Source organism: Pteropus alecto, unplaced genomic scaffold (assembly GCF_000325575.1).
Source record: "Pteropus alecto unplaced genomic scaffold, ASM32557v1 scaffold98, whole genome shotgun sequence".
NCBI lineage: Eukaryota > Metazoa > Chordata > Mammalia > Chiroptera > Pteropodidae > Pteropus > Pteropus alecto.
The window spans coordinates 18,698,157-18,710,752 of NW_006443570.1; the positions used below are offsets into that span (position 1 = coordinate 18,698,157).

The following is a 12,596-nucleotide window of genomic DNA, read 5'->3' on the forward strand; positions in this document are numbered from 1 at the left end:
TTTTTTGTCATAGACTAATATAATCAACTTAGAACATCAATTTTCTTTTAAAAAGCAGTGATTCACACAAATAAACCTTGCCTACACTATGCCAAATGAAAGAAACCAGTCACAAGAGACCACACAGCGAATGATTCCATTTACGTGAAACGTCTAAAATAGGCAAGTGTATAGAAACAGGAAGTAGATTAGTAGTTGTCATGACCTGGGGTGGGAGGGTGAGACTGGGGGGAAGGAGAATGATAGCTAAAGGTTATAAGGTTTTTAAAACTGTGGTGATGGTTGTACAACTCTATAACTGTACTAAAAACCACTGAATTGTACATTTTAAATGGGTGAATTGTATGGTATGTGAATTATATCTCATTAAAACAGTTAACAAGAAAAATGCTTTCACTTAAAGCCATGTGTCATCTTCAAATAATGACAGTAGGTACATATTTTTGCTTCACAAAAACATAACATCTTTTTCTTGTTCTAATTAAGCATGACAAGGAAAAAGCAATAGGAGACTAACCACGTTGTCTAAAACACCTAATAATGAGAGCAAAATGGCCATTACAAATCAAATATGCACAAATACCAATTAATTGTTAATATCTAGGATAATAGATGATAACAGCTGATGAATGAAATGTCCAAGTTTTAAAATTTCATTTAACCTATAGGTTCAATTGTCTGCCCACCAGATCTCTTAATTAGAATACCTAATGAAACAGTAAAATATATTGCTTCAATTTAAATTTATTTTTCTCTACCTTTTTTGCCTGTTTCCTGAAAATTCTATGAAATATCATGATGGAGAAAGAGAAAGAAGGAGTTTAGGTAAAAGAATAGTCTCTACCACAAATCAGATCTAGTTCAGTGCTGTCCAATATTTCTGCAATGACTGAAACATTTTATATCTGTGCTGTCCAATATGGTAGCCAATTGCCATATGTTGCTACTAAGCCTTTAAAATGCGGCTGCTATTTGACTGAGAAACCAAATTTTAACTGTATTTAATTTTAATTAATTTAAGTTAAATTTTAATTTAAATTTAGGTAGGCACATGTAACTAGTGGCTACTATATTATACAGGGTAGATTTAGATGAATCACAGCTAAATGTCAGTCTTAAAACAACTATATGCTTATTAAAAAAGAGTAACTCACAAAAGATTACTGAAGTGAAGTACATATGTTTAACAGATCAATTAACAGACAAAAAGCAACTTTACAAACTCACCTGGCCATCTTCCATTTTGGCCTTTGGATAGTTGAGGATTAGTTTTGTAGCTTGTTCCCACTTTGCATGCGTATCTTCCCAAGCCTAAAATGAAGATAATTACCACTTGAAAGCAACTTAAACCTAGAGCTAAAAATTAAGTAGCAATAGACAGGTCTCAAACTTGATGCATATCATAAATATAATATTCTACTTGTAATATACACATATCTTAGATTTGCTTCAAAAGCTGTTCCTGGCCATATACACATAACATGAGGCTTCTAAAATTTAGGGTGAGGCAGGGGAAGGATGCTTCTGTTGCTAAGGGCATACCTCAGTGTTTCCTGCAGTGGGATGTTCAATGCGCCTTAGAAGTGCCATCACTCTTTTCTGAAGTGCTGCTCTTCCTAAGCAAAGACAACAACAAATCAACTTATTGCACTTAGAGCCCTACCTGCCAATGGAGAACCTCCTAAACCCGACCCAAAAGGCAGAGTAAGAGCAGTGGAATGAATGCTTTAAATAATAAAGCTGAAAACTTCCTTTTATCAGCCTCACTTGGACTCCACGATGTCCATAGCATAAAATTGCTATTCCTATCTATATTTATTCAAAACATGTGCCAATGTGTTTAAAAATTCACTATGTAAAGTTCAGGCTGAGTAAATTATATAATTTATAACTGCCAGCAATTTATACTGTCAATTTTTAAACAAACGTACATTATATTAAAAACTCAGTGAGAAGTTAACAATTTATTTCAAATGCTATTTTATTTTTCAGTCTACCTTGTACAGAAAAAAAATTTCAGGTAAGCTACCTGAATCAGCCCTATAACCTTGCAAAGTAGTCATCTTAGATACGTTCCTGCATTCCTAGCACAATCAGATGTCATGTGATTCAAGGCAGACTGAGTGGAAAAAAAAAAACAACAACAACATTATCCACATTTACCTGTTGTTCTCATATTGCTGACAGAGGCGAATTCCATGAATGTGTTATAGTTGGGCAAGAAGTTGTGCACCGACACTTCATCCACCCCACACCGGATATCCGCTTCTTCACAAAGGTGGCGAAAACAGGACATAGCAACCAGAACGGCTTCAGTGTCAGGGCTCCACAGAAACATGTACAAGGCCACTTCCAGTTTGGTCTGGGCTTGTCGGCATATTGGTGGGGATCCACTGCACCCTGCTGCACTATCCTGGGAGTGAGGGGTGGGAGGTATATATTTTCAACGTAGGTAATTTTATTTACAAAACCCAACAAAGCAACAAACTGTGTACCATATATGTATCTGCATACAATAACCCACAAGAACGTTCCCCTTTATTCATGATTAGAATTTTCAAAACCCCAAATATCTTGTCTAAATGAGAAATGTGATTATTTGGACCAAAATAATGCTACTATCTGTCAAATTTCAAATCAAATAGGTATTTTCCTATCTATTCTAGATTCCAGAAATGTAGATTAAGTCTAATAGTGACACAATTTAAACATCCATAACATAAACCTACTTAAAAATGTAATCCATTTCTCAATTATAAATGACAGAGGAAGAGGAAGTAACAGGAAATTCTATTCATCTGCTAGAGGGAAGAAATAAAATAAGTACACTGCAATACTGACTGAAGTGAGAGCACAAACAAGAACTAAATATTGCTGTAGAAGATATACTTGATTCTGGATTAAATATTCTCAAAACATGAAACACAGAAATTCTCATTTACAAAATGAATGAGAATTCTGCAGGTAAAGTAGACAATAGTGAACATCACACTGCTTAGTTGATGTTTTCCTCAACAGAAGGTTCTATTAAAAATTAGAGATTAAAAAAGTTTTAGTCTGAAAAAGAAACTCTTCTGTAATGCTATTTTCACTAGTACTATGATTTATTTTTAAAAGGAAGTATGCACACAAACAAAAATCACAGAAACACCTATAACATCAAACAAAACGCTTTTTCTCCCAGTGAGGTTGTACTTTTGTTAGTTGGTACAACTTTTAAACTTCTGAGGTATAAATGGTCTTTCTTATGGGGTAGAGGTTTATAATGATTACAGCTTTCAGTTACAGCTTATAAGTGCCAAATACTCGATTAAGTGCTGTCTACATAATCCCATTTAATCCTCACAACAATTCTGGGGCAGGAATTATTATTATCCCCATTTTAAAGTTGAGGAACTGAGTCACTGAGATATTGGGAATTTGTCTGAGTTTCCAGAGCCATGATAGAACTAAAATCTAAGCAGTTCTTTGTTACACTGTATTACCTAGTTGAAATTTACCAAAGTTCATTCAGAAAAAAATACAGAGCACAGATGATGATATAGGAAAACTAAAAAAGAAGCTGCTTACCATGGATGAGTTTCCTTTTCCCTTCCGAAGAGAGGCTCCAGGAGTACAGGCACGTAGTAATTCTTCATGATCCATGGACATCTGACTGGTATTTCCACTTGAAGGAACGTCACATCCTCCCCCATAAAGGAAGAGAAAGGAACTTCTATCTGCCTGCTAGAAAGAAGAAATAAGTAAGCCTTTCCAAAGCACTGATAACCAAGAGTAATAAATACTTAATACAAGTTGTGTTCCTGCTTTAGACTATCCTGGAAAACCTCTCCTCACAACTCCTACCACTCACCTCAAGGAACATTCACTAGAAACCCAGTAGTACGAATAATGTTTGCTCAATGTCTCTGAAACTCTTCTTGGCTTTCCATCCTTCAAATAATCAGAAACAACAGATTCTAGAGATATAAACTAACATTACTAGATCTAATATGGACACAAGTAAAACATCAACAGTAGGCACTTCTCAATTAAAAATGACTTACAAAGATCTCCTGTAAGATTTTATCTTGTGCCATGACAGGATAATTGGAAGGTAACTCTTTTGAGATTAAGTTCCTCCGGACCAGTCATTAACAGTGCCAAGTATGTTACAAGAGTGACTTTCCTGACCAGAGTACTACAGATTTATTAATGGATTAATACTGCTTATACTCTGGAGAATTATACCATAGGCAAGGGTGCAAAACTCTGAACTCTAATCTCTTTCCTTATTTTAGGAATAATGCCAAATTCCACTATATTAACACAGTAAGATAAGCCAGATGTAAATAAACTCAATTCACCATTAGCCCATTTCTAAACAAAGAAAATTTAACAAGCTACAAGATATACTGATAAGCTTATGAGTTTTTTACATTTAAAATTTCTCGTAGCTATTTTTATAATAATCATTGAATCAAGTACTCCCAAAAGAAAATAACCATTAAATCAAGTACTCCCAAAACTATGCCATAATAGAAAATTTTAATTGACTAATTATAGAAACTTTATCTTTAAAAAAAATTTAAGGCTCTTTTCTATGCTCCAAAACCTTGTCACCATGCTTCAATATTTCAGAATGAAACTTTTCACTCAACCCTAAGGAAGACAACTCCTGATGTTTTCAAGAGGTGAAACCTTTATGGCAGGAATATGAATAAAACTAGATTGAGGACCCTGAAACCTCTCCTCTTCTACTTCTTTATAGATAAAATTCTCTGGACTAATCTAACCATAAGATCCAAATTTTACATATGAACTTGAGAGGAGAAACAGAATATGCTCCTCAATCTACTTTAATTACAGCAGCCCCGATGCCTCCCAGGCTTGTTCCACAGTGTCCTGCTTAACTCAACTAATCAGGGTTGTGGCTCTAAAGTCAAAGCCTCAGAACAGATTTTTAAATGTTAATTTTGCAACCACTGTCCCCTGCACATATTTCCCTTGAAGACTTTGTAGGAGGGAGGAGCTAAAGTAGGACTTAATTTGGCTAATAACACTTCTTTAATTTCTTCCTATCACCATTCCAAATATTCTTCCATTTCTAAAGATGTCATTTTGCTTACCTTATTTTTAAGAAGAAATTTATTCCTGCAGATCAAAATTTCCCGCAACCATTTGAGAATCTCTGTGCTACTAAGCATTTGATGACTAGTTAATCTCTTGCAGATGTAGAAAAGCATTTGAGAGCTGCAGTAATATAAAATTCATGGTTACCAGCACTGTCAATAAATAACCTAATACAGATATAATCAGTACATAAGAATGGCATTCTCTCATAATGGACACAAGTTTAGAGAAGTTTATTTTCCCTTTTAGGATTTGTTTTAGGGAAATGGTTACCAAAATGTTAGTAGCACAATAATCAAAGGAAATAAGTCTATGGATTATGTAAAAAAATTCAAGTACTTCTAAGCTCCCTACCCCCTAATTCCCACCTATTTCATCTATGCATCCAGTCTTTGTAGAGGACACAAGAATAAATAATAAACCAAATGCACAAAGCCAGACGGTATACAAACCAAGAACACTAGAGCAGAGTCTCTAACAACTGCCTACAGGCCAAATCTAGTCCATCATTTGCTTTTGTAAATAAAGTTTCAGTGGGCGGCCATCCCCATTCATTTATGTATTGTCTGTGGCTGTTTTCACACTCCAACAGTAGAACTGAATAGTTATGATAGAGACTATCTGGCTCATAATGTCTAAAATTTTTACTACCTTGCCCTTTAAAGTTTGCTGATCCCTACTCTGGACTTATCTAACACAGTAGCCACTAGCCAGCCATATGTAGATACTGAGCACCTGAAATGTGGCTTGTCCAATCTGAGACGTGCTCAAAGTGTGAAACACACAAAATTTTGAAAACTTTATGAAAAAAGAATGTAAATATCTCATTAATAACTTTTACATTGATTATATGCTGAAATAATATTCCAGATATATATATTGGATTAAAATGTATTAAAGTTAATTTTACCTGCATTTTACTTTTTAATGTGGCAGTTAGAAAATTTTAAATTATGTATGTGGTTCACATTACACTACTTTCGAAGAGCACTGCTCTATCATCAGAATTTTACTCAGCTGCCAGGTGACTTAGAGCATCCACTTCTATGATGAGATAATGACAAAACCTGAAGCTTAATTTTCCTCAGTGCATTGCCTTTGTGCTCACTAAAAGGTAATAATTTATAAAACCTGGGAAATAAATTATAAAATTCTGTATATATTTTGTGCCTACTAAGCAGTGTTCATTATTAATCCATTCATCAAAAACACTGGTATATTTGAAAATTTATGAAAAATCATAGTTTAAAAAACTGGAGTAAACTATTAACATTCCAAAATTTTAACACACCAACCTTATAACTAAAAATCAATTTAAAACACAGTTACACAAAAATCTGAAATAAAAGAGAAATTACCAACCAATAGTACTTACAGCTGGGTAATAAAATATAGTACAATTAAAAAAATTTTTTTTTCTAAATTGCTGTGACACTTCCTACAGTTAAAACAAGAAATGATCTAATTAATAATTTCAAGTCAAATAAAATACAAAATCAAAAACCCTCTTGAGGTATAAGTGAATAAACTTTAAAATAAACCAAATAATATAGTTAATATTTAAAACAAAAAATATAAAATAAAATTTTAAACTGAATTAAAAAAATAAAAGTCCATATACCTAATTTCCCAAAATGTTTCTACAGGAGCATCAGGATTCCATAAATCAATGCTATCTAACTGATGGAGAACCAGCAGAGCCTGAATTTTAAAAAAGAGAGAGAAGACTTATTTAAAAAGTTTTGGTAAACATAACACTAGAGTATTTATTTTACAAATGTTAATAATCGAGCTATTTAATTGTAGCCTCAACTCTGAAGAACCCAAATCTCTAGGGAATAATATAGAGAAATAAATCACTTTATTCCTATCATTCTTACCTAATATGGCATACATGCATGAAATTAAATGACTGATGAATTCAGAATAGCAATATAAACATGTAAAAATTACTTTAAGATACAAACAAAATAATTTCAATAAGTATCAAAGAACTCTATGGAACATAAATTTAATCGCCAAGTAAGGAAAGCTTGCCAAATATACACAACAATATTTTAATTCTAGGCCAAAAGATAAAGTAGAAGTTATCTTTCTTGCCACAAATTCTTTTGGAAAAGATAAATTATTTTTCAAAAATGAGAGGAGAACAAAACAGACTTCACATTTCATAGCAGATGATTCATCCTAAAATATTTCAATTGACAGAACTGAAACTGGAATTGGAATTTGGCTCAAAGGACATGAACGGGAATTAAATTAATTTAAGATATACAACACAAAAACACTATTATGAAATAAATTAAAGCCATCTAAGGTATAAAGAGTAAAACTAGACTCTTCCTTCAAAACGACCCTACCCTAACTCCAATTCCACAATGCATCCCCTAGAGGCACACTGTTGAGCTCTGCACATTCCTCTCAGTCCTTGGTCAGCATATGTGGCAATTCTCTACTCTCTTCTAAAACTTTTTAATAAAACTTCAATGAAATGTTGTTTGGAACAAATAATGAGAAATGATTTCTTCTCTTAAAATCAAATCAAGTGCATTAACTGCAAATAGCTGCACTGATAACTTATCTCACATTAGGAAAAAATATGTAAATGTCTAACCTTGGACCACTTTATAACTCCAATAGTCACAAATTATTAAAGACCAGACCTACAATATCTTATTTCAAACATTTTACTATAATTACTTTTAGATATTTAGTAAAAACCGATACTCATTTTGAGAATCTTCAAAAATTATAGTTTATAACACATATCAAGAAAAAATGGCACCAATTAACATTCAATTTTGTCACTTTTGTGCAAAAATTTAGTATAATTAACTGACACTTTAAGAGGCAAATTCTCTATTTATATTATTGTTTGGCAAAACATTTTTTAAAATACTGAAAGAGAATGTGTTAGCCTTTTTTTCCCTGACTTCAGATAATTGTTTTCCTTTTCATGACCCCTTCCATTTTTTAGTTTTCTGCATATATTTTAACAAAGCTGTAAACATAGTACACCCATTTTACATTTCATTAATATTTTTCCATATTGCTGGGTGATCTGTATGTTTTAGTGGATGTTTAACAGTTCACCAAGTTAAAATATTCTCTTGACATTGAACATTCAACCATATTTAAAATTCTCCTAATATTCTATTATAAATAAGAGCAATAAGCACATAGGTATGTAGCTTTTTCCTTTTGAATTGTATTCAGAGGATTAAAAAATACAGGAATGGAATTATCTGCACCAAAAAAATGGGTATTTCTACAGCTCCTGCCAAATACTGTCAAACAGCCTTCCAAAAAGAATGCAAGGAATATACTAATTTATAAGACCAATAGCAATATACACAAATATAAGCAATAAGTGCTGATATTTTTGGTAAAATTGTACAGTGTAAACAACAAAGTAGCAAATCTTAAGTATATATAGCTCAATAAAGTTTCACAAATATATATACCCCATGTAACCTATCTAGAGCAACATTATCAACACCCAGAAGCCTTTTTCACATTACCTTGCTGTCATTAGCCCCTGACAAAGGTAGCCACTGTTCAGATTTCTATCACCATAGATTAGTTTTGCCTGTTGCTTATTTATATAAAGAGAATTTTACAGCATGTTCTCTTTTGTGTTTGGCTGTTTTCTAAGAGATCACGTCTGTGAGCTATACTTAGCAGTAGCTCATTCTCTTTTCATTGTTGTAATCAATGGAATGAATATAACCCAAATTATTAATCTATTCTGTTGATACATTTGTTTCCAGTTTTGGGGGCTATTACAAATTATGCTATTAATATTTTTGAATGTGTCTTTTGGTAAACATACATACACATTTCTAGTGGATACATACCTAGGGGTGGAATTGTTAAGTCCTATGTTTTGCTTTTGCAGACACTGTAAAGCAATTTTTAATGGTAGTTGTACTAATTTGCAGAGTACATTAATTAGCACAGAGTATAAATAAAAACAGTATAGTCATTTGATATTTCATAAAGTTTTCTGTTATTGATTTCTAGCTTAATTCTACTGTAGTCACCAAAATAATTCTGAATGATTTCAATCCTTTAGAATTTGCTGAGATTTACTTTATGCTCAGGAATTACTGAACATTCCATGTGTACTTGAAAAGAAAGTGTATTTATTGAGTGTATTGCTCTATATACGTCAAATATATCATATTTGATAATTGTGTTGTTCAACTCTTCTATCCTTACTAAATTTTTTTGCTTGTTTATTCTATCAGATATTGAGAAAAGTATGCTCAAGTATCCCACTACAATTGGCTTTGTCTCTCCATTTACTTTATAGATTTTGAAGTTTTGTTGTTAGGTTCACATAGTTTTATTTCCTGCATGGACTGGATCCCTTTGTAATAATTATATATTCTTCTTTACCTCCAATAATGTTTCTTGTCTTAAACTTCACATCTATTTATTAGTCCACTTTCCTTGGGTTAGTTTGTATGGCATATTTTTCTATCCCTGTAGTGCTTACCTTCCAATGTCCTTATAGTTAAGCTGTAAAGATTTAAAGACTATGTAGTCTCTTATAAAGAGACTAGATAGTAAGATTTTTTGCACTCTTAGGTATTTACCCAAGAGAAATGAAAGCATATGTCTACATACAGATTTGTACATACATGTTCCTAAAATCTTTATTTGTAATAGCCAAAAACAAGAAACAATGCAAATGTCCATTACCGTGGATAAACAAACTGTGGTACAGCCACACAATGGAACACTGTACAGCAATAAAAAGGAATGAATTGTTTAAAAAGGAATAAGCTAATGATATATGGAACCACACAGATGAATGTCATGATAATCATGCTGAGTTAAAGAAGACAGGAAAGAAAGTATATACTTCATAATTCCACTTATATAGAATGTAAACTAATCTACAGTAACAGAAAACAGATCAATGGTTACAGGAAAAGCAAGGGAGCAGGTAGGGGGCAATAAAGGGAGAGAGGGAATGAGAGAACACAAAGGAGCACAAGATAATTTTCAGTAGTGATGGATATGTTCACCTAAGTGGCCATTAACAGTAAACTGTGGTATAAACATCAACAGAATACCTATCAATAATAAAAAAGGAACTAACACATGCAACAACATGGATGAATCTCAAAAACTTGCTGAGTGAAAGAAGCCAGCAAAAAGAAAGATACCATCTGAGATTCCATTCATATGAACTTCTAGAAATGGCAGAACTAATTGATACTGAAAGAAATCAGACCAGTGGTCTCTGGGACAGAGAGTAGGGGCACTGACTGCAACAGACACAGGGAAACTTTCTGGTTTGATCAGAAATATTCTAAATCTTAGGTGATTTTATTAAATGTAAATCATACCTCAATAAAACTGGTTTAACTTAAAATCATATTTATCAAGTAACCAATATAAAAATAATTTTTTAAAAAGTCAACTATATTCACGCCTACTAGGATGTAATCAAAAATACAATAAAAAGTATTGGCAAGATGTGGAAATATTGGAACCCTCATACATTGCTGGTGGGAATATAAAAAGACAGTCACTTTGGAAAAGAGTGTGGCAGTTCTTCAAAAAGTTACCATATATATGATCTAGCAATTCCACTCCTCGCTATATACTAAGAAGTATATCCATACAAAAACCTTTACACAAATTTACACAGCGGCATTATTCACGTTAGCCAAAAAGCAGAAACAATCCCAATGTCTGACAATTGATGAATAAATGAATAAAATGTGGTATACCCATACAATGAAATATCTGGCAATAAAGAATGCTACATGCTACAATATAGATGAACCTTGAAATCATTGTTACCAGGCACAAAACGACACATATTATATGATTCTACTTCTAGAACAAGCAAATATATAAAGATAAATAGATTAGTAGCTGCCAGCGGCTGGGGTCAGAGAGTAATGGGGAGTGACAGGGTTTCTTTTTGGGGTGACAAAATGTTCTGGGATTAGATAGTGGCAATGGTTGTACATCCTTGTGTATATACTAAAAGCCACTAAATTGTACACTTTAAAATAGTAAGCTTTATGGTGTGTGAACTGTATAGAGATTTAAAATTCAATACATATTTTAAAATTCAAAAGTCAACTATAGTTAGAAAATTCTGAATTTTTTAATTAAGCATAAGAATCTGATTAATGTTGTTGTTACATAAAGTAAACCCCTTCTTTCTCCATGGAGTTCATAAAATAGTGTATAGACACAAATACACCATTTCCATATCTCTCTAAAAGATGTCCAGAAATTACATTTATCACTCACAGAAACTACACACCAAAAAAACATCAAGAATGCACACAGTTACAGCCTTTCTTTCAAGAGCCTAGAAATTATTCCCCTCACTCCCTTACCTCCATTGCTTCCTGAGCAATCTCTGGCATGTGTGACTGAGGGACCAGTTGAACAAGCCCTGTGATTAATTCTGCTGTACTGCCTTGGGTTTCAGGCCCCTGTTTTCTTGGATTCTGCAAGGAAAAAAAGCAAACTTCAATTTTAAAAAATCATTTGACAGGAGCTAAAGGGAGAAGGGAATGTAGAGTGACTGCTAACGGGTACTAGGTTTCTTTTTGGAGTGATGAAAATGTTATAGAATTAGACAGTAGTGATAGCTGCACAACCTTGTATATACTAAAAACCAGTGAACTGTACATTTTAAAATGGTGAATTTTATGGTATGTGAGTTATATCTTAATAAAAATAATCGTGGAATTTTTTAATAAATCAAAACTGCTTTTATTAAGGATTCTTAGTCTACATCTATATTTGTTCATTAATGTAAATAATGTCCAGAAAAAAAACCCTAAAAGAAAAACTAGGTATTAGCTTTTCAATTAAGAAACCATATCAATAATATAAAGAGTAATTTTCTTCCAGCAACACTACAATGGCTAAATAATATACCTGCGGCTTGGAATTTACTGGCTTTGATCTTATAAATGATTGTGATCAAAGGCAAAGAACAAGCATGTTGGACAAGGACTGTACAATTACCCTGTGTAGCCCTCTGTTGTCCAGTACAAAGGGTTGTCTAGTACAAAGGATCTACTCAAATCCATACAGGGCTAGAATTCACACCTCCAGATACTCATACCTCAGTCTTTTACATTGTAGAAAAACATTGTGTGCTAAGAAAAGCAAACTAGCGATATAAAAAAATGTGAATGTCTATCTACTTAAAGAGACTAAAAATGCTTCTGGAAACTTGGGAGTATCTATTTACATGTCAAGAATATATGGATCACTTAAGTGAGGCCAGTGGGTCCCATGCCCACATTTTTATTTGCTAAGTACAGATTCTTTTCCATTATAATGATTAAGGTAAGCCCACACCTTAGCATATCTGTAATTCGAAACTGTTAGCCTATTTTCTGATATTTACAATCAGTCATTAGTAACCCTGTAACCCTCATTTATAGTCAGTTATTAATAACCTGATACCAAAGACACAACAAGGAAAAAGATGT

At 32.9% G+C, this 12,596-nt stretch overlaps 1 protein-coding gene across 3 annotated transcripts in view; it reads right to left on the reverse strand.

The window, feature by feature from the left end:
* NF1 (neurofibromin 1) overlaps positions 1–12,596 on the reverse strand; it is a 210,654-nt gene that overhangs the window by 127,201 nt on the left and 70,857 nt on the right. For 2 of the 3 annotated variants that reach the window (XM_015599200.2, XM_006924984.3), the window contains exons 14-20: positions 11,484–11,597; positions 6,734–6,813; positions 5,109–5,232; positions 3,571–3,726; positions 2,164–2,413; positions 1,543–1,616; positions 1,228–1,311 (exon numbers count right to left, since the gene is read on the reverse strand). In XM_015599200.2, coding sequence (XP_015454686.1) covers positions 1,228–1,311; positions 1,543–1,616; positions 2,164–2,413; positions 3,571–3,726; positions 5,109–5,232; positions 6,734–6,813; positions 11,484–11,597 — 882 coding nt within the window. Of the gene's footprint in view, positions 1–1,227; positions 1,312–1,542; positions 1,617–2,134; positions 2,414–3,570; positions 3,727–5,108; positions 5,233–6,733; positions 6,814–11,483; positions 11,598–12,596 lie in introns of those variants that run through there. The other variant, XM_025041713.1, reaches the window with a different exon arrangement.